Source organism: Akebia trifoliata, chromosome 13 (genome assembly GCF_017979445.1).
Source record: "Akebia trifoliata isolate Shusen 1 chromosome 13, ASM1797944v1, whole genome shotgun sequence".
Lineage (NCBI taxonomy): Eukaryota > Viridiplantae > Streptophyta > Magnoliopsida > Ranunculales > Lardizabalaceae > Akebia > Akebia trifoliata.
Window position 1 is genome coordinate 16,620,238 of NC_141387.1, and position 23,072 is coordinate 16,643,309.

Here is a 23,072-nt window from a genome sequence, read left to right on the forward strand (position 1 = left end):
CCTCACCATAAAGATCATCCTGACAAAAACTCAGCACAATCCGAATCTTTTAAGCTATGTAGGATAAGTTTTGTCTCCCAACGTTGTCCCCTAAGATTGTCTAACAAACGCTCCCCTATATGTATATGGTCATGTTTAGCAGCCGTGTTTTGCCTTATATGGGTTCAAAGTTTCAAAATGGGCTGATTTTTGGCAAGGATGTACTCCATGGTGAGGAGATCATCCTCAGAAAAAATCGACCCCTCACTTTACAAGTTGAGGAATCGTGGACCATCCATTTCTTTGTAAACAACTTTTAATGGGTTAGAAGTTTCGCAATGAGCTTTTTTTAGTAATATTGATTTCCCTTGAAATGGCTGATTTTTTACGGGGATTATCACTATGGTTAGGGGATCAACCACACAAAAAATCAACTCATTCCGAAATTTCTAACCCCAATTCACAAGTTGAAGAATCGTGGACCGTCCATTTCTTTGTAAACCACTTTTGATGGGTTAGAAGTCTCGGAATGAGCTGATTTTTTGTGAGATTGATCTTCTTATCTTAGAGATCATCCTTATAAAAGACCAGCCTATTTTGAAACTTCTAACTAGGGCTTAAAATGGGTCAGGTTCAAGCTGGGTATGTGTTTACCCATATCCATATCTTGATTTGTATTTGGGTCCAAATCTGGACTGGATCCGACTTGAACTCTATCAGTTCAAACCATATCCAATTTCTTTTACTTTTATTAAACCCATATCTAAATCCAATCCAACTAAAGTAATTGATTTGGATCGGTCTGGTCGGATACTTTCAAATTATTACAAAGTAATTTATTAAAAAATATATCTTAAATGTAATTTGAACCGAAAACATCTCCGCTTTCGAAAAGAAGCTTTGACCACTACACGTAATACTCATATGTTGATGAATGATTGACTAAAAAATATAAAAATATGACATACAATATACAAAATAATATATCATTTGGATATAAGCGGATATAGGGATGGATTCATATCTGACCCATATCCAACTCGGGTCAAGGGACATCAATCCATATTTTACTTCAGATATACTAGAAGAAATTAAATCCACTAAAAATCGGATTCGTATCACTCGGATTTCTGATAGATCCAACCCATTTTAAACCCACTTCTAACCCATATAGGATTAAAATGTACTGGCTAAATGAGAATCTGTACCACATAACAAACCAGTTTATAACAAAATAAAAATTTGTAGGTGGTGTGGGGGGATGCTCTTGTGCACTGCCACGAAACAAACAAGGTTTGGTTGTGTAGGATACCAACTCAAAAAAAAACCATCACCACGCCACCCACGTGCCTAATGCCTTCAGTCCACCTGCACAATGCCACACAAGGGTCCCACCCTCGAGGCACAACATCAGACCGAGACGTCCACATGCCATCAAAGCAAAAGACAACGCAAAGGTGTCCATGGATGAACTCACGACAAGGGGGAAGGGCCCGTTGGAAGAGGATCCTTATCAATCAGCGCCACTGATGATTGTAAAGCGTGGCCACTACGTACAGCCACGAAAAAGGGTGAGACTGATGCTTGGAGGAAGCCACATGGCAGTGGATGCTGAGGAGAAAAACTATAAATAGAGGGGAGAGGCAAGGAGTCCGTCAGAAAAGCAAGCCTCATCAACCATCAGACACAATTGTTATTCGTATATATCTATCCATTTTTGAATTTTGGCCAAGCAATTTTACTTGGTTAGAGCAAATCTGAATATTCAATGTAACTGATACACTTAAAAAATTAAGAAAGTAATTCAATGATAAGAAATGGCCAGTTAATGGATTGAGCAACTGATATTATAGGATACAAAAAACTATTACAAGACTCAATTTGCATAATAAGTTCTATTCCTCTTTGACGCACTCCATAAATAAAAATGCCCATTACGTATTGAAGAGCTTCCGGAAAGGTCCATCCTTACGATCTTTAGCAGCCTCGGTTAAAGCAAGGAATCTTTTGAAACCAGTAGTGGCAGCACCACGTCCAAGAGCAGCTGCACGCGTGAGCACATCCTCTCGGGAGGCTGCAACCATTGCTCCTCCTGCTGAAGCAGAAGCAGCATTGGAAGTTGTTGGGGCTGAAAGCACAACTGATGATGATGTCACCATAGCAGAAGGTTGAGTCACCCCTGCTGCTGCTGGCCTGTGCTTGTTGAAATCATCCAATATACTTTGCTGCTCTGCTTTCTTCAGGCCCTGCACATGTTTCACTCCAATCGATATAGAAAACAAGGAAAATACATACAAGATACATGTCAATCAAGTAAAAAAAAATCATGCTTGAATCATGCATGGGAATATAACAGCAAGCTTTGAGCAAATTAGCCTTCTATAGTTTCTGAACTGAACTTCTTTACCAAATTGGAAAATCAGTGCCCATATCAAATTGTGAATCTGGGTGGAACCATGGTTTAAAAATCTCGTTTTGATTCTATGCTTCGATTTTTTTGAAAACCAAAATGATACCAAAACATTTATTTTAGGTTTTAAAAGAAGCCTTTTTACAAAAGGTTGTGGTCAAAGGGCATGTAATCAGGTTAAAAGCATTTGATGTCTCAAATATTTATCAAAATGGGGGAGGATGTTTATTTAAATAACCCAGTCTTCCATAGAAGACCAAGTTCAAGGGCATATGTTCGATCAAAAGAGTTAGATTCTTCAGAAAATAAGAGAAAAACAAAATGAAAGAAGTAGAAGAAGAAAAGCCACCGCCTTGAATGTCGTTACTAACTGGTGTCTCTCTCTCCTCTCTTCCTTTCATTCTTCTCTGATTTCCCAATAAAATCACCAAAACATTCTATATTTCGTTTTCAGTGTTGTTTCGTCTCGGGTCACTGGAAAACCGATACATTTCGTACAAAACATTGCGAAACGGAACGATATTTGGAACCATGGGGCCATGGCATTTTAAATTCAAAAAAATCCATAGATAAGGAAAAAAGAGAAGGTGCCAGCTAGTAAAGTCAGCGTGTGATGATATCATAGACTTGGGTTCATTTCCCACTATCACCGAGTTACTGATCTCATTAAAAAACATGCTTACCAATATTATTTTATTTTTCTAAAAAGGGCAAGAAAAAAACTTTAAAAAAATTGAGAGATTACAAATGTTACCTTGAGCTCGAGAATCCGTTGGAACTCCAAAGGTGTTCCCTCAGGAAGCAGTGCTCGGTATGTATCCCCCACAGAATCAATAGGAGACAAAATAACCTGTACACATAAATAAGTATTTCATATATTAACTCAAGCAGGTACTTTCCAAACCAACACCCACCCCTGATTTAATCCCTCACCTTCAGCAGTGCTTCAGCTTTGCTCATCTCACGGCTGACAAATTTTGAATAGTTAGCAGCACCTGATGTCTGTCTTAAAGAAATATGGGGCGTAAGATAAATGTAATTATATTAGTTTAATAAAAGAATCATGAAGCTAAAATTTTGAAGTCATGAAGTCCCGAAAGCACACATAGGGTGCAGGATTCCACTCAAGCTAGCATATGGTTCACATGCTTTTTCTTGATTTTTCAAAATAGACTTAATGTGATTTGGGACATAGCCATGCAAATGAAACCAATGATCAGTCATTCTAAATGAAGCCATATTATCCACTGAGTTATTCTATTGTAAGATAATCACTGCAACATCAGTCAATTTTAACATTTCTAACCCCAAGAGAAGTGTTGTAAAGGTAAAATATGGCATGTTCAAACAGTTAATCCAGGTCAACTTTTTTAAATGGTAGCAATGTCTAAATGGACAGAATTTTCCCAATGACGATCATAATGGTGAGAAAAACATACTTTACAATTGGATCATATAATCTACATGCACCCCACAAGTGAGTGAAAATAGGGAGCAAGAACAGAAAATATAGACTAATTCTCTCTCTCTCTGATGGGGACATCGGAGTGTTGAAAGGGCAGAAGAGTCATTTTATTAGTCTTATGTAGTTGAAAGTCTTTTCTTTTAATGTGCAGGGGTATTTTAGTCTTTCTAGATTCTATTAATATAAATAAAAGAATTCCAGGAGTCATGAGAATTAATTCATGATCTCCAGTTTCTCTTATTCTTCTTTCCTCCTTTTCTACACATCTCTTCTTTCCTCAATCCAATCTCTTTCTATTGTAGTTTTTCCACTTGGTATCAGAGCCTAAAGAAAATCAGAGGGACCACAAATAGATAAAAAAATTCAAAAAAGGTGCCGCTGTAGTCCTGACATCAGCCCTATGGCTGCTGACATCAACAGCCAAGAAAAACCCTAAGTTGGGTTTTTGACCTAGGGTTAGAGAAGGGAATTTTTCTGGTTTTTTGGCGATTTAAAAAAAAATTGAAGTCATTTGAAGAGTTTTTTGGAGGTTCGATTGTTTTTCATGTTTTTTGGAGTTTTTGATTCGATGGTTGGTTGTGATCTGTAGAGATGATTTCGATGGCCTGGATCAGAAGTTCTGACTCGTCTCAAATTGCGAAACAGAACCTAGCTTGTTTCACTTGATTTGGAGATCAAATGAGTTGTTGGTGAATAAAACACCAACCTATGTTTACAGCCCAACCAGAAAATCAGCCCCATTTCTTGGTAACATTCAAAATATTTCGCTGTGTATGTTATGTTCATATTGTGGGTCCCCATCGTACCAAGTTAGATTCCAAAGCTCTGAAGTGCATTTTCCTCGGGTATCCTTCACTCCAAAAGGGTACAAATGTTATCATCCTCCTTCTCGACGTCGTTTGGTTTCCACAGATGTTACTTTTTGTGAGTCAATTCCTTTCTTCTCCACAGGTAGTCCTACATCTCTTCAGGGGAAGAGTAATCGTAATAGTACCAACACCATTTGTGAAAAGAGGTTTCCTGAAATTCCTCTGCTTGTGCCTTTATCCTTTGATATGTCCTCATTCGTTGATATTCTAGATAATATTGTTACTACTCATGATGGTAGTGTTGGAAGAAAGGGGGAGCTTAAAGTCTATGGCCGAAAACCTTATAATTTGGAGAAAAGAACTGTAGCTGATAACAATCCAAGCCAAGTCAACTCTGTGTATCCAGTTAATCTCATTCCTCCTAATAGTGATCCTCCTTCCGATAATACTCTTTGTGTAGATGTTTCTAAACTTCCTATCGCTCTTAATTAAGAGAAAAAACCTATGCAAAATATCACATTTCGAAATATTTTTTGTATAAGGCATTGTCCCCCTTATACAATTTCTTTATTACTTCATTAGCTTCTGTGTCTATTCCTTCTTCTGTTGCAGATGCTCTGAAACATAAAAAATGGAGGGAAGCTATACAAGTAGATCTACCAAAAGGGAAGGTACCCGTGGGATGTAAGTAGATGTATAATGTGAAATACAAGCCAAATGATGTAGTTGAAAGGTACAAGGCTAGAATAGTTGTTAAGGGATATGCTCAGACTTATGGTATTGACTACAAGAAAACATTTGCTCTTGTAGCCAAATTAAATTCTACAAGAGTTTTATTATCCTTAGCAGCAAATCAGGGATAGCCCTTATATCAGCTTAACGTAAAAACTGCATTCCTTCATGGAGACTTAAAAGAAGTGTATATGATGCCTCCACTGGGATTTCAACTATCAAAAGAAGAAAACAAAGTGTGTAAGTTAAGAAAATCTTTATATGGCTTGAAACAATCTCCCAGAGCATAGTTTGAAAGATTTAGTGGAGCAATGTTGAATCTGAAGTATGCACAAAGTTGGGCTGGCCATACTTTATTTGTTATACATACATGAGGCAACACCATTGTTCTTATTGTCTATGTAGATGATATTGTTGTGACTGAGAACAATGAAGAAGAAATTGAACGGTTGAAGAAGCATTTGGCAAGTGAGTTTGAAATCAATGATTTGAGACAGTTAAAGTATATTTTGGGCATAGAAGTGCCTAGATCTTGTGAGGGAATATTTATTTCTTAAAGGAAATGTGTTAGATTTTCTTCAGGAGACAGGAAAGTTGGGGATAAAACCAATAGATAGTCTTATAGAGGTCAACAATAAGCTGGGTAAACAAAGTGGTGAGCCTCAACAAGATGTTGGTATGTTTCAACGCCTGGTTGAGTGATTGATTTATCTTTCCCTCACTCGTCCAGATATTGTATATGTAGTTAGTGTTATTAGTCAATATATACACACTCCTCACACCCAACACCCAGAAGCTGCATATCATATTGAGGTATCTCAAATCTTCTCCTGGTAGGGGTCTGTTATTTAAGAAGAATGGCCATAAGAGGATAGAGTATTTTACTGATGCAAACTGGGGAGGATCTCTAGATGATAGTAGATCGACATCGAGATATTGTACTTTTGTAGGTGATATCCTAGTACTATGGACAAGTAAAAACGAAACATGTAGTAGCTCGGTCAAGTGCAAAGGCGGAATTCAAGTCTATGGCTCATGGAGTATGTGAAATGTTGTGGCTAAAGAGTCTCCTTCAAGAACTTGGCTTTCTTGTGAAAGATTCAATGAGGTTATACTATGATAACAAAGCAACAAATCACAATCCTGTTCAACACGATAGAAGCAAGCATATGCAAGTTGATCGACATCTTATTAGAGATAATACTATATCTAGGGTCATGCAACCCATTTGTAAGGACAAAAAATCAACTACAGATATCTTCACCAAGGGAGTTAACAGTATTCATCTTCATGGTTTTTTATGCAAGTTGGGCATGGTAGACATTTATGCACCAACTTGAGGGGAAGTGTTGAAAGGGTAGAATAGTCATTTTATTATTCTTATGTAGTTGAAAGTATTTTCTTTTAATGTGTAAGGGTATTTTAGTCCTTATAGATTCTATTAATATAAATAAAAGAATTCCAGGAGTCATGAGAATTAATTCATGATCTCCAGTTTCTCTTATTCTTTTTTTCTCCTTTTCTACACATCTCCTCTTCTTTCCTCAATCTAATCTCTTTCTATTGTAGTTTTTCCACTAAAGATCGTGTGCCTATCCTATTTGGGCAATATATTAATTTTTGTCATAGGTAAATGCTTGATTAGTGGTTAGTGACAAGTAATATGGTTAGTGGTTAGCAGAATAAGTATGGGTTCAAGGGGGTTTGAACGTAGGGTGTAGGAACAACTCTCCACATGTCTTACAACTTATAGCTAAGTGTTACTTCTTATTTTTGAGCCATATTTTAGTTTTAGGATTTTATTTTAGTTAGTGGGCTTTAGGCCTATTTTATGTTTTTTGAGTCCTTTGTTTTAAACCGTAATTGCAAAATGTTGTAATTAAACACCGCAAACCAAACCCTTTTGGGTTAATCCTAAATTTTTACAGTAATAAAAATCCTTAACCCAATCCCAAATAAGATTCCCCAACCCCGCATTTCATCTTCCCTCCGTCCTCTCTCATTATAGTTTAATATTAGAAAGTCAGATTAAAAATCACACTTTTTCAAGTGATACCCATTAGAATCATTCTAAAACAAAACATAAGTGCCTCCAAACATTGAATTTTATACACAAAAAATGCTAGAAGTAAAACCTGCAAGTCATTAAATGAATCTTAAAAATTCTATATCATAGTAACATGAATTTCAGAATGCTTCCATCTTGCAGAGAATGAAAACATTATGAATCCACAACAATTCGCACCAACATCAATCAAATGTGTCAAATGAAGTGAATTTTGATACTTTCACTGGTGTTCATCACAAAAGTAGTTAGAGGAATAATAATTTTCATGAACCATGGAGAGGGTAGGTTTTAGCCGCTGTCACACCTCATGCACAGGAGGAAAATTATTGTGAAACCCAAACATTCGTCTTTGGTCATTCTAGATCCTTCAGGTTTTCAATCAATATCCAATAGTATATCAGATTAGGGTTTTATGTTGTGTTCTTGAAGGCTAGTAGCCAACTTTCCAAAAAAATTGCCTAGACAAGATATGCCTCATTCACAAGATAGAACACCTGTTGATATGATCTTTTTTTGGAACGGGGAGTGTGTGTGAGTTGTTTATTTCAATAATAGGTTGCATCCAATAGGCTGCATCCTTTTCTATTTATTTTTTTATTTTATATATATATCTAGGGAAGAAAGGTGCACAATCTCGTGAAATGCTTTTGAATATATTGAAGAAATCATATTACAAACCCTTCAAGTAGGCATCCCAGTTAATTAATCCATTTGGATCAATGCCACATAGAGTATTCATTGACCAGCATACCCTTCTTTAGCCGACTACTACACTCCTTAGGACCCGGTTGGTCCTTAAGATTTGCAAATGTCAACCTCTCTCAAGGTTTATGGTAGACTGAGAAGCAACAAGGTAATTTGAAAGCATGGGTCTACATTCCCACTATAGTCTTCATTGGGTAATCATACCCCATGCCTTTACCCTAGACCAACCATAAGATTTAAGGACCTTTTGTTTAGATGGGATTTGATGTGCATGGAACCTAGGAAGTTGGTCATTTCTCCTCTGTATATTGTATTATGGAGATCTTCTCAATCTCCTGCTTTCTCACCTTTTTTTTTCATAAATTGCATCATATACATCAAAAAAAGGTTGTGTTGAAATGCCAACTTAGCTAAGTTGGTAAGATGCATGGAGTGTTGTTCCCACAACCTAGGTTCAAACCCCCTTGTACTCCATTTCACTTGCTAACCACTAACCTTTTACATTTAAAATAAATAAATAGCTAAAAGTGTAGTGGTGCAAAATGCGAATTCCAAACCAATTCAATCATTATAAAGTAACAACAAAAAAGGAAATCAAAATATCATAAGTAAAGGTTCATTTAATGAATTAAATGGACTAAAATAACACATGGAAGGAGGGGATTATTTCTTTCATCAAAGAACCAAACCATGAGGATAAAGAAGAGAATATGGAATTGACGGTCCATCTCGATGAGGTAGTATAATCTGTGCGGGGGAAATACCATATACGTTTATTCTATGCATCTTTACATTAGGAAATCCCATCAAAATGGGGCAGCTTTTATAGTTTGTGATTTGATTTCACTGTTATTCTATGCATCTTTGTGATTTTACGTAGCTAAATTACAACTTTTTACTAGGTTCTGATTCTGAACTAATATTGTCATGCATTGCACCAATTTTTTAAGTAATTTCACCAATCAAGACATACCTTACTAAAATTTATAGCAAATCATACTACCTGGTATCTCTAACAAGTAACAACAAAAGAGTGATCTTTTATTTCTTTACACCCACCAAATAAAAACAGTAGAATTTGCAGTTCTCTTCAGGCGCTTGTCTACTGGTCATCCAAAAGAGAATCAGTGATTTTATGCAGGTTAATATGATGAAAATGGTGCTTTAAGGATATGAGGTTACGGCTCACAAGGATTGATGCAATATTCCCGAATTGAATGATGTGAATGTTTGCCATTTCTGTTCCATCTACACTTAACGTAGGATATTTTGCTATATCAATGCAACCACGATGAACTATAAGATTACAAATATTTGTATGGATGTGCATCCATTTACCTTTCTTCCAAGAGAAGGAATGTCCAGAAGGATTGTCTTTACAGCCTGAGTATCCAACAGCATCTGCAATGAAGAAAGAACAATGCAAGAAATTAGCTCCATATTACATAAATCAATAAATTGATAGTCCTGACTAACTAAGTTGCTCAAGCGATAAAATAAGTAGAGACCAGATAATAATCCCATAGAAGTTGTAGAACATTAAAGTTTTGGATTGTCCTGGCATAGTAGCCTATTCAACAATATTTCAAAGACAAAGAGGGTTGGATGAATGGAGTAAAAGCATTGCACTACCTATAGAAGAATAAAGGGGGCATAAATTGTTGTACCAATTATAAAGGTATTAACTCGTAAGGCAAACCATGAAACTATGGGACATAATGAATCAATGATTGAATAAAGGTTAAGACAAAAGGCTAGAGAAAGATTATGGTAGGCTCAATGGGGAGTCTTGAGTCTTTACTCCTAGTCGTGTTCGTTTCTCATTGCATGAAGACATCACTTGTTTCTGTGGATATGGCAGGCACAATGGGAGAGTAGTCCGTTCGCAGTTGCACCGTCAGCCAAGGCCTCTCGGTGTTGAAGTTGGTTATTGGAAGAAGGGTGACAATGATCGTCCTGAGTTGACTGATACGGAGAACCAAAAAGAAGAGGCTCAAAGAGAGAATCATCCAAAAATTCTTCAATCTCTCCAAGGAGGACAGTGTTTGAAAGTCAGTAAGCACTTACCACCGAACCTTCACAATTAAATCATTTAAGAAATGCCCCTACACAGATAAAAAGATTGGTAACTCGATTGACTATGTCAAGGAAATGAGAGAGGTTTGTAAAAAAATTAAAAAATAAAAATATTGCGAAGGACAAGTCAGAGGAAACAGAGTATCAAAAGCTCCTTGTCACCTAGTTGAAGGAGCAGTAAAAACTGGCTTAGATCCCTCAACGAAATTTTTATAATTTTTTCAAAGAAAACATATGATAAAGTACATAGGAAATTATTTTGGTGGGTATTGAGAAAGAAGTAAGCCTCAAAGGGATATGTTAACATAATTAAGGACATGTATCAAAGGATTGTGAGAGCAAATGGAAAGGATATAATGAGTTCCTAATTAAAATTGATTAACATCAAGGATCAGTTTTTGAGTGCTTACTTGTTTACTCTAGTTATACATAAGTAACTACCCATATTCAAGAGCACGGAATGAAACTATAAACAAGTAGGCCCAACAAGTAGAGGCTAAAAAGTCATAGAGCACCAATAGCAAGCTTACCCACTTCCCGAAGCATAACCACCTAAAGTGCTTCGGTCCTGTGATTGGAGATTGGCTTTGGGTACATACTTGTTTATATATATATATATAGCTACTCATATTCAAAAGCATGTATCGAGGATCAGTTTTGAGTTTATTTTTTTACTCTAGTCATAGATAAGTAACAATTCATATTCCAGAGCACATACGTTGGTCTATGTAGATGAACTATAAGTTGATTAAGCTAAAGAGAGAGTCAATGCAAACCTAGAATTATGGAGAGGGATGTCCGAATTCAAGGGGATATATAATAAGTAGAACCAAAAAAGAGTATGTAGAGTGTAATTCAGTATTATCACCCTTCAATAAGTATGTCAAGTAACAAATAATGTTCCAGAAATATTTTGAAGAGACCATTTTCATTACCTCAGATCCATCATACGTAAGGACAGAGAGATTGAGGAAGATGTTACTTATAAAATCAGAGTTATATGGTTAAAGTGAAGGTGAAGTGCTATGTGAGAAACACATAAATAAAATTTGAATGAAATTTTTACAAAAGGACATTAAGACCAACTACACTTGATGGAGCTAAATGCAGGGCAATCAAGAAGCATCATGTTAATGATTGAACGTAGGAATGATAAATTTGGGGGTCCAATTCAAACTAATTGGCAAAGAGTGGAGAGGCCCAGGAGCTTATAAGGAGAGAGATAAGGCAATGAGTGTCCGATGTGGAACTAACTCAACACGCCCCCATACGTGTGGGCGTCCGGCCCAAAACACATGAAGATATGAACTGGGTGACGTGGAGGAGAGAAAGGCCTGCTCTTATACCGTGATAAATTTGAGGGTTCAACTCAAAACCAATTGGCAATGAGTGGAGAGCCCTAAGAGCTTATAAGGAGAGAGACAAGGCAATTAATGTCCAATGTGGAAACTAAACTCAATAGTAAAGACAAACATGTTGAGATGGATGATTAGGAGTAATAAACATTATTTTTTTACATTAAAATGTAAGAGTAGCACCAATATAAGAGTAAGAAAAAGTACTGAAATGGTTTGGGAGCGAGAAGAAGTTTTGGGAGAGCGAGTGTTCCACAATGGAAGACACAACACTAGATATAATTGAATGGAGGAACATTTTTCGTTAAACAAACCCCCAAAGTTTTGGGATAAGGCTTCAATGATGACGAATCAATGGAAATATGTTCCGACACCTTAGTTATTGTTCATTTCATTATTGGAAGATCTATAGCCTAAGACTTCAAGTATTGAATAGTGTTCCATATGCATACATGTCGTGCTACTCATCTAAGAAATGTCGTAAATAATAAAAATGATAATAATCAATCCAAATAAATGAACTTAACATCTAGTGGACAAAGAATTTTCTGCTCTTTTTTTTAACATAGCAGATGGGACATACAAGAACGACTGATTAGATCACTTAACTGATTCCTTTCACATGCTTACCATGAGCATTGTATTAAAATTTGATATAATAATGAAATATTTTCATTCCATGGGAACCCAAGTGAAGATTATTGGAAAATTACTATTTCAACTTTTTTCCCATTGCATTTAATAACTTGAATGAAAATTAGTAAAGACAGTAAATAAAACATGCAATGGGGATCCTAGTACATATAATTTTAAATAGTAAAGAGTAGGGGAAATTGACTTTGTTGGAGGAAAAGAATGGATGGTTGGTGGAAGGAGTTCGACTTTGTTGGGGGCCCCAAGATTGTTTTCAAGCGGAAACTTAAGGCTCTTAAAAGAAAAAAATCAAAGCTTGGGATGTTGAGGTTTTTAGGAGAGTTGACATTAAAAAAAGAGAGATTTTAGGAGAAATTGATATTTTGGACAAAAGGGAGGAATGGCAAAGACTATCGTTGGAGGAAAAGATTAAGAGAATAAATCTTAGAGGGGAGTTCCAAAAGGTTTCATTGTTAGAAGAGGTGAGTTGGAGGCAAAACTCTAGGTGAAATGGTTCAAAGAGGGTGATAATAATACCAATTTTTTCACAAGATTGCCAATGCTCGAAGAGGTTTAATAACATAAGACAGGTGGTTATCAATGGGAAAAATATTGAGGGGGAAGACAGGATTAAGGATGTGATAGTGGACTGTTATAAAAATCTTCATGAGGAAAATCACGATCTTCACCCCCTCCCTGAGCTTTTGGAGTTTGATTCTATTTTTATGGACCATCAAGTGTTGCTCGAGAGACCGTTTGAGTTGGATGAGGTTAGAAAAGTTGTGGGTGATTTGAGTGGGGACAAAGCCCCATGGCCAGATGGATTCACGTTGGGTTTTTTCAAATCTTGTTGGGATAAAATTGGCCTTGATCTTTTCAAAGTATTTAAAAACCTTCAAGTGTCAAACTTTTTGGACTTGGGGCTAAATAACTATTTTTTGGTTTTAATCCTGAAAAAAGAAGGGGCCGAAGACTTAGTAGGTATAAGACCGATAAGCTTGGTTAACTCTACTTACCAAATTATTGATAAGGTTCTAGCATCCAGATTAAAAGAAGTAATCTCTACAGTTATAGGTTTGGAGCAAGGAGCTTTTATTAAAGGTAGACAAATTTTGGATGAGGTGTTTGTTGCAAACGAGTTAATTGATTCGAGATTTGAAAGAGGGGGTTTTGGGGCAAGTATATAAAATTGACATTCATAAATCTTATGATCATGTGAATTGGGAGTTCTTGAAGTTTCTTATGTATTGCATGGATTTTGAAGATAAATGGATCGGGTGGATTATGAAATGTGTGTCGTCAACCTCCTTCTCAATTCTAGTTAATGGTAGTCCGACTGGACACTTTATGAGTTCAAGAAGCTTGAGACAAGGGGATCCGTTGTCTCCGTTATTGTTCGCCGTAGTGGGTGAGGCCTTGAGTAGATTAATTAATTAAGAGAGCAATGATGTTGGGGGGGGGGGGGGGGGGGGGAGAATTAGAAGGGTTTCGTGCTAAAATCAAGGTTTGCTCATCTTCAATTTGCTGACGACACTCTCGTCTTTTTGGGGGCACTCAACCAAGTGAGATTCCTTAGGAGTTTACTCTATTGTTTTGAGATGATTTCAGGTCTTCAGATAAACTTTAGAAAAAGCAAGCTTTTGGGGTGGGCTATGTTCCTTAGATCCATAAGTGAGTTACTATGTTTGGGTGCCAAGTGGATTGTTTTCCGTCTTCCTATTTAGGTCTTCTTCTAGGGGCTGTTTACAGAAATAAGGCAATTTGGGATTCGGTGTTGGAAAAAATGGTAAAACGGCTTGGCTCTTGGAAATCTAGGTATCTATCTAAAAGAAAGACGTAAATTGACTCTTATTAGAACACTGGAAACATTATGGTTTATCATTTGTCTTTGTTCTCTATCTCTAAAAGTGTGGAGGTAATAATGGAAAGGTTGGTCAAAGAATTTTTGTGGAACGACAACAAAGAGAAAAAGAAATTTCATTTGGTCAATTGGAAGGTGGTGTGTGCTCTTAGAAAGAATGGTGGGTTGGGTACAAAAGGTTTTAGGATGTCCAATAAGATGTTGTTAGGAAAATGGTTGTGGTGCTTTGGGGAGGAGAAGAATCGTATGTAGAGGAAAATCATCAAGAATAAATTTGGTGAGAAAATGCTAGGGTGAGAGTGTGGTGAAGTGAAGTTTTCAAATGGATGCAGGGCGTGGAAAGGTATTACAAAAGGGTATGAAGAGTTTTGAAAGTGGATTGTGTTTAGAGTAGGAAGAGGAGATAACGTTAGGTTTTGGGAAGACATTTGATGTAGTGAGACAGTTTTATCCCGACAATTTCCATCGATTTATGAGTTGTCCTCAAAGAAACACTTGCCCATCTCAGATCTCTTGATTCGTTCTGGTTGCGGTATCTCTTGGGACCTCGGTCTTAAAAGGGCTCTTAACGATTGGGAGATCCATGAGTTAGTCGACCTATCTTTGATTCTGGATCTTCATTGCATGAAGTCTTCTGGGAGCGATTATTGGGAATGAACTTGCAGCAAATACAAAAGGTTTTCAATAAGGTCTTTTCGAGCCAATCTAAAGCCTCAAAGCTTAGCTACATTTCCTTTTAAAGTAATTTAGGGTTCTAAGGTTCCTTCCAAAATCTTATTATTTGCTTGATTACGGTTTCAAACAAATTATTAACATTAGACCATCTTATCTCTAGGAGTTTCATTACCCCCAAATATATGTTGTTTGTGTCGGGCAAATGGGCAATTTCATTGGACATTTGTTAATTCATTGTCCATATGCTTTTAAAATTTGGCCTCATTTCTTTTGTTTGTTCAACTTGGTGTGGGTTTTTACCTTTTCATCGATTTAAGGTTTTTTGGAGATATGGTCTTAATGTCTTCACTGGTAGGAAAAAGATTCTCTGGGCTTTGCTCCCTTTTGCTATTTGCTAGAGCATATGGAAGGAGAGAAATAGGAGAATTTTCTTGGACATGGAGAGCTCTTTTCATGAGATGATTTTGACGGTGCTTGATCTTTTGTTTCATTGGTGCAAGTTGAATGAAGCCTTAAAGGGGTGTTTTTTGAGGGGTTTGTTTATAAGTTGGATTTCGTGTTCTTTGTAGTTTTGTTCATTTGCTTTCCGCTTTCTTCTTGTTGGTTTTCTCTTCTTTGTATTTGTGGTTGGTCTCCTCGACCTCCTTCTAGTTTTATGAATATATTTGTTTGCCTATAAAAAAACAAAGCCTAATTTGTTTAAATAAAAAATAAAAAAGAAATTACAAGACTTGAAGGTCATAGAGTTGTGTAGCTATGATCTAATGTCATAAGGCAATTGTTTTATCTTTAGTATACTTCATGACATGATAAATATAACATTTAAATATCAAAGCCTAACACTAAAATAGCCATGTCGGCATGTGATCCAGCTTTTCATACTCTTAATGGTTGTTTGTCTTGGAGTTTAGTATCTAATTGATCAAAACCAACATACTAATCGATCGGATATGAATCCCGATAGATCAGAGAATCTTCGTTAGTCGCCGTTTCTTTTTTATTTAGTTGTTTTTGGTCATTTGGCCCCATATAGTTTGTAACTTAGGATTTCCAACCTATTCAGTATTAAATGAAATGTAATAGGAAGCTGAACCAACTAAGCTCACTTCCTTTTCCATCATCTTCTCTCCTTCATCGTGTTCTCCTCCATTCTTATTCTGCAATTCTCTAAATCCCTTTCTACTAGTTACAACATAAAAGGTTAACATGGTATCAGAGCATGGTCGTTTGTCTAATCAAGGGAATATATGGGGACTTGTCAAACCCTAGAGCCACCACATAGATCAGAGAGGATGTAGTGGATGTTGCAATTTAGTCTTGCACAAGTAGTCAAACCCTAACTATTCAGGATGAAATTCTTCCCCTCAAAATTGTTAAGGTTAATCCAAACAAGCAGAATGAGCATCGATAGCTCAGTGATGTACGCTTCCCGTCCTACTTCTAATGATAGACAGAAAAGGTGGGAGAGGGGCTGAGGGATGGCCAAAGGTACAGAAACAACAACTGACCTCCGCATTTGTATTTCGGGCAAGAATGAGATTTGTCCATTCCTACTAAAGGAGTGCTCACATTTTTTTTCTTATGGGGGTATATGCATTCCACCAGATGGAAGCAGACCTGGATGGAGAGCAAGCACAAAAACCGCACAAACAAATGTGAGTAGGAACCAGCCCCGGTAAAACACTTACATTTTTTATATAGGGGGGGGGGGGGGCTCCTATCTACCCTCTTTTTCCCTGGACCATAGCCATGCTTTGGGCTTATTAGAGGTATCTAGTGTCATTCCTCTTTCAGATCCACTATTAGAGATTATTTCACTACCACATAGCACTTACGCTGGCCATAACACTCAGTTATGCATCATCACTGTAAAGCATGATAAGACAAACTATTTGGAGTGGAAGACTTCCGTTGAGATGCATATTGGATGATGAGTTTATGATAAATATCTCAATGGACAACTTCACAAATCACTTATGAAAGATAAATCCTAAAAGAAGCGGCATAGGGAGAACCTTAAAGTGAGTTCGTAGCTTATATACTTTATGCAACCATAGATCAGCAAATACATCTTTCTCAAAAGTGATTTGGGTTGTTCGTTTCACTGTTATTCACAAGTGGGAAACTTTGCAAAGTAAACTTCGAGAGTTAGAACAAAAGCTGCCCGGCATTCTACAAGGGAAAAGGATTTTGACGTTCAAAATAGTATGAGGCAGGAAATAGACCACTATGAGGACTTCAGCTCACTGTGTTATAGAATGACTTATCACCACTCTGAAATCGAGTACTGTAAGATTTTTTGGCACCTCGCAGGGTAAAATCCTACCTTCATGAATGCAATAGTACAAATTTTGAGGCGACAATTGGCACCTACCATTCTTGCATAGATATATGTATATGTCCAAGGGGAAGGCAGTAGGTGTATTGCTATCAGAGTTTTGTTACAGCCATGTCCTCTATTTCCCAAACACATGAGAAAAACACATTTTAAGTATGGTTAATGTTTAAAATTTCATCTAGAATGTTTGGTTTGGTTAAAAATTGAGAATAATGCCCAAGAGAAATAAAAAAATTCATGAGATAATGGAAAAATGACAGCACAAATCAAACTAATGACGGACCTGATGCAATGCATAAAAAAAACTTTAAATGTGATTTTAAAACAATTAAGTGCCCTTTAGAACCAATTATTCAATAAAAATCACACTTTTCACACTATTACACTAATCGATAAGCACCAAGGCACTAAGAATACAAAAAAGTTAGGTTGCAACTAATATGTTTAATGCATAGATAAATAAGAAATGCCCGTCCCCCAGTGGATAAGTCGTATGAATTTTAACAGGATGATTATGGTGTCAATTTCCACTAGATAATCAAAATATTTGATTTTGATGTGTTCCACATGGTGTTTGGTGGAGAGATATTTTAATTATAAATAAATGGTTTCTATTCATAAAGCATAAATATTTGGCGCCCCAAAGATTTGGTGATCCTCCTAGGAAATGCCATTTGGACCCACTTCTTGGTGGAACTACATTCCAAAAATCTGTAATATTGATGAATTCCATCCTTAAATTATTTTTAATTACCACTAATTTTATACATTGATGTCCAACCATTGGATTCTAACATCTTGCCTTCAGATTCTATTCCCTCAAGTTATTGTTCTTTATAATGTCTCAATTTGTCTTGAGATATAGTCAACACAAACCGAAACATTCCAATACAAAAGGTGACATAATTTGACTTGTTTTGTTTCAACAATAACAAAGTATGAGATGCATAGGTTGAGACAAACCCAAACAAAACAAAATTTTGAACCATGAGTGTAGCTACTACCTGTTGAGCTCCGGTTTCTGATATGTGCTTGCATTTGTAAATGTTGAGGTAGAAGCGAGGGCCAAGAGATGCTGCAAGCTGCGTTAAACAATTCAGATACAAGAAATAAGGAATAAGTTATTTATATAGTAAGGGTTGACGTATGTTATTTAGATGTTGAGGGGGTCATTTGTAATTATTATTATTCAAATATATAAGATAGAGAGAAAATCCGATCAACCCTAATCTCATCACCTTTCCTCTCTATTTTCTCTTCTCTCTTCTTCCTTCTTCTGATCTGCAACTTGCTTTAATAAAAAAGAACAAAAAAAAAGGTGTGTGTGTCTCCTAAGACTGCATTTTCAATGTCTTTTTAAGTAAAGTGTAAGCCTTGGGGGAAAAAGAGCTTCTCCTTAAAGCCTCAAGAAATTTATGAGAACTTCACGCTAAGGTGAGTCCCTAGGCATAAACCTCCTACGGTAGGGAGACGAATTAATCTCTACGTTCATCTTAGCCAAATCTTTTATCAGCTCTATATCATAATTTTACAGTTATTTATGTGCTTCATAGTCCTAGAATTTTAATTTCCTTCTAATTCAAGACTCACCATGTGAACTTTGTTTAACATGTTTTGAAACTAACCATTCCACCCTTCTTAATTTCCTTATCAACTACCAAGACACTTTGATCTCACTCTTAACATACCTAACTTGATCTATGTTTTGTTCATTTTTTGCACGTTTCTAATTTTTTTTTTCTAAAACCCTAAAAATCATTAACCATATGAACCAAGTAACAATACAAGTTTAGGTTCTTAGTGCTTTAGCCACTAAAAAAAATGTATTTTCAACTAATTTTCACCAAAAAGAAAGCATAATAATGTGAGACACACATCACTTCTGTATAACTACCTTGTCTAAGAAAAAGTGGAAGTAAATGGGGGATAGTAGGAGTCCAAGTACAGGAATACTGCTGGTAAGAATTGAGTTTATGCTATTGACATACCTGCAAGAACATTGAATTAGTTATTACACAATCACATTCAGATATGTGAGGACAATAATACAAGGGATTACCACCACTAAAAGTAAAACAAGATTATAAGTTCATAATGCCACTTACTCCGATTGGTCACCAACACTTTCCAGTGTGCCCCAAGGAACTCGTGTCATTGCAGCCATTTCAGTATCAAATTTGGTTTCCAAACCATGAACTAAAGTCATTAGTGCTTTTGTGATTACAGCTGAGAATTCATCCTGCACAGAAGCAAAGATTTCATGGATATGAATTGAAGAAATGTAACGTAATTTTGTTAGAGAGCTTCTATTGGAACACCAACTTTTACTAATGCCACCTCATGATGTGTGCTAATTCTTTTGTGATTTACATATGAATTGGGGTGGCATTAGCAAAAGTTGGTGTGGCAATAGAATCTCTCCTTTGTTGATACTATGAAATAGTTAAATTACCTGCACTTCTGTCATGTTCACCTTGTCCGCAAATTGAGAATCAATTATTTTTTCAACATTTTCTGCCAGTTCACCAGACTATGAAAGAGCAAGGCCAGGTTACACAACATGAAGGTCAGTCATCCTATAGCTTAAATTCAATAACATGTCAAAAAGTTATCTAACACAAATAATTAGTTCTGCAGATATGGTTAAACCTGTGCGCATTTAATTCACTCATTATAACGAATTTATTAATACAGGAGACCATAAAAGCTACAGCTAACAACTTCCAGTAAAACTTGAGAACTCGATTGAACCTAACTTACATCATATAAACACAGTTACCAAGTTTTGAACTACATGCATGAGTTCTGTAAGATGGCAAGTTGGAATTACTTGTATGCAGAAGGATATACTAAGGTGTTTTTTATTTGGGTTGGGCTCTGTTAACTCATCAAGAATGACTCATGAGGAAACACATGAGCTCAACCATGTAAACATAAAATCCAACGTCCAAGATTTATACGTATATCCACAACACATATCTTGGAGATACTTATCGAGGATAAATCTCAACCATTGGATTTTGTATCTAAATGGTTGTGATTATGTGTATTTTCCATGAGTCATTCTTCATGAGTTACTGGATCCTGACCCTTTTTTTTTATCAGTAAATAGATTTATTTTGAAGAGAAGGCACAAGAACCACACTGTAGAAGGGAATATGGAGAAAATAGTGGCATTATCTCCCAACATGTGTAATAGTATTAAATTTTGATACTTTTATCCTTCATTAAGGGCACATGTGCCTTTCTTCAAAGTCTAAATAAAAGAGGTGGTGTCTGGGTACAGGCAGGGTACCATAGTCACCGAACTCAATTACTCCACAAGTACTACATGAAATTATAAGAAACTAGAGGGTTTTCTTGTCTCTTCAAGATTTACATAATGATATGCTGCATAGTGATCTTCATCATTGTTGACATAGGTAGTTCATATTGTTCATCTTGGGAAGAGGAAATTGTTGACATAGGTAGGTCATATTGTTCATCTTGGGAAGAGGAAACATGTTCCAGGCAGACCTTAGAACGATTAGTTTCCAGAATTTTTGCCTAGAATCTTATGGATGTTTGGTCAATTTTCACATTTAATGGAAATTCAGATTGATCAGCCACTACAAATCATTCTCTTGGGTATTGCTAGACATATTGTTTCATGAATCATACCATCTATGGCATTGTCCAAACCTATGTGGCTAAGAAATGGAATCTCTTGAAAAGAACAAAATTTTCCTTCACAAAATCACTCCACAATTGATCAACTTAAGTTGCATTTACAAAGAGTGTTTTCGAACAAAGGACTGGGACCCTTGACGTATTTCTTGGGTATGGAGGTTGACGTAACGGAAACATGTGAATCAATTGATTCGAAAAAAATGAGAATTTGTGTTCAATGGAACACACAATATCAATTTAATCAATAGATTCAATTAATAAACAAGCAATAGCTTGGAAGAAAATAAAGCATAAAGGTAAAAAGTAATTAAGAGAGAAGATAATTGAATTGATATGTTTGAATTTTTGAATTTCAATTTTGAAGTTCCTTATATAGATAAGTTCATCATAACAACTTCAAAACCTTCTAAAATACTATAAAGTAACTTTCTAACCTATATATAACATAATACTCACGTTCTAAACCTATTAAAACTCAACTTGGACTCTTCTAAACAATTCTAATTGTAGTCTAAATAATAAAAACGAATTTAAAATAAAATAGAAACTAACAAGGAATTGTACTCCTAGAATAACTATGAAATAAAAATTCTACTAGAACTAGAAAATATAAATCCTACTAAAACTAGAAAATAGAAACAAATCCTAATAAAATTAAGAAACTACTAAGATTCTAACTAGATTATAGGTGTCCTACATCAGAGGTAGCTTACTCTGAGATGCTTAAGTATGGATCCATTGATATTCTTCAACAACTCCCAATTGATGATGTAATCCCTTCAATATCCCCATGGCTACCACAAAATCCAGGGTTGCCCCATTTAACTAACATTTGACCTAATCTCACAATGCAGTTGGAGTGGTCTGCCAATTTATCATGCCCCTCTACCCCACTTAAAGGCATACTTTGATAAATTAAATACGTTCTATGTTGAGGAATATTGTATCACCTTCATATCTTTTTTTAATAAGTAAATCACCTTTATACGTATATCTATTATGATGTTGATTGGGCAAGGTGTCAAAGAGCCATTCAACATCAAGCTATTACACACTTGTTGGTGGCAACCTAGTCACGCAGAGAAGCAAGAAACAACTAGTTTGTTCCAAGCCCAATGTAAAGGTTGAACATCAAGCCATGGCTCTACCAACATGCCAATTGATACGACTCAAAACAATTTATGGCAATCTACACTTGCTACACATTGAAATTTTCTTTCATAGCCAGGCTACCATTTTATTGTTTTCAATATAGTGTTTATGAGTAGTGCACAAAGCATATAATGGTTGAATGTCACTTCGTGACAACAAAGCACTTGGTGAGATTTTAACTCCAAACATAAAATCCAATGAACAAGTTGCTGATCTCCTCACTAAGGTTGATACAAGACAACTTAGATCTTATCGATTCTAGGTTTCTTTTACTTTAAGAAGAGTAGGGAAAGGCTAATTAGGTGGTTCAAAAAGAAAATTTATAGAAAGGGTATCAATTGGTCATTGTGAAGGTTTCAACTATCCCAATTGGCTATTTGTTAAAGAAATAAATGCAAAGTTTTGCAATTAGGGACATGAAATAAACATTCAACAAAAAAACCAACAGTAATAATAGCAATTATCCCTAAAGGAGTATTTGTTGGACTAATATGAAGGGTTTAGGATTGATTTAGGTATAGTTAATAGGATATAAGGTAGCTTTGGAAAAGGAATTAATGGAATTGGGTGTTTAAGGTTTAGGGAGGATTGGATGTTCTTGATGGGGTTAGAGGATTCTTGATGGGTTTTTAATAGATTCTTGATGGGATAAAACCAGAGGAAGAAAAAAACAGAAGAACAAGATTAAGAAGGAGATGACAGATTTACCATGAAATGGCACAAAGGATTTTACATGGTATCTCTAAGTTGAATTCCCCCAAACTCAAACAATGGAAAACAAAAACTTTTGTTTAAAATTAAGTATTCATTCATTGTCTAATAATAATTTCTTATAATGGTTTCAATAACACTTAAGACTTCCAATTTAACCTTTCCTAGTACTCCCAGGTAGTTACCCAAAATAGTAAAATTTCTAATTTGGCAATAACTCTTATACTAACCTTAAAATACGTAATAATAAACTTTTTTTTTTTATTATTATTATTATAAGTAAAGATGAAAATTTATATAAAAGAAGTACAACTCAAAATAAGTTAAAACAAATGTAAAGAAAGGACTCTTATATCCTAGAATTTGTCCAACCCAATAATTACAAAATTGCTATTGGTGCATGTGATTGTTGGCTTGATTTGTAACCCACATTA

The 23,072-nt window shown here is 35.8% G+C and overlaps 1 protein-coding gene across 2 annotated transcripts in view; it reads right to left on the bottom strand.

Moving 5' to 3' along the window:
• Positions 1 to 1,737: 1,737 nt before the first annotated feature.
• Positions 1,738 to 23,072, bottom strand: part of HIT1 (Membrane trafficking VPS53 family protein) — a 50,579-nt gene continuing 29,244 nt past the window's right edge. For both annotated transcript variants that reach the window (XM_086420326.1, XM_086420327.1), the window contains 8 exons: positions 19,559 to 19,636; positions 19,212 to 19,345; positions 19,001 to 19,094; positions 18,111 to 18,188; positions 9,507 to 9,569; positions 3,323 to 3,391; positions 3,144 to 3,239; positions 1,738 to 2,225 (listed from right to left, as the gene is read on the bottom strand). In XM_086420326.1, coding sequence (XP_086276452.1) covers positions 1,914 to 2,225; positions 3,144 to 3,239; positions 3,323 to 3,391; positions 9,507 to 9,569; positions 18,111 to 18,188; positions 19,001 to 19,094; positions 19,212 to 19,345; positions 19,559 to 19,636 — 924 coding nt within the window. In that variant the 3' untranslated portion in view covers positions 1,738 to 1,913. The remainder of the gene's footprint in view (positions 2,226 to 3,143; positions 3,240 to 3,322; positions 3,392 to 9,506; positions 9,570 to 18,110; positions 18,189 to 19,000; positions 19,095 to 19,211; positions 19,346 to 19,558; positions 19,637 to 23,072) is intronic.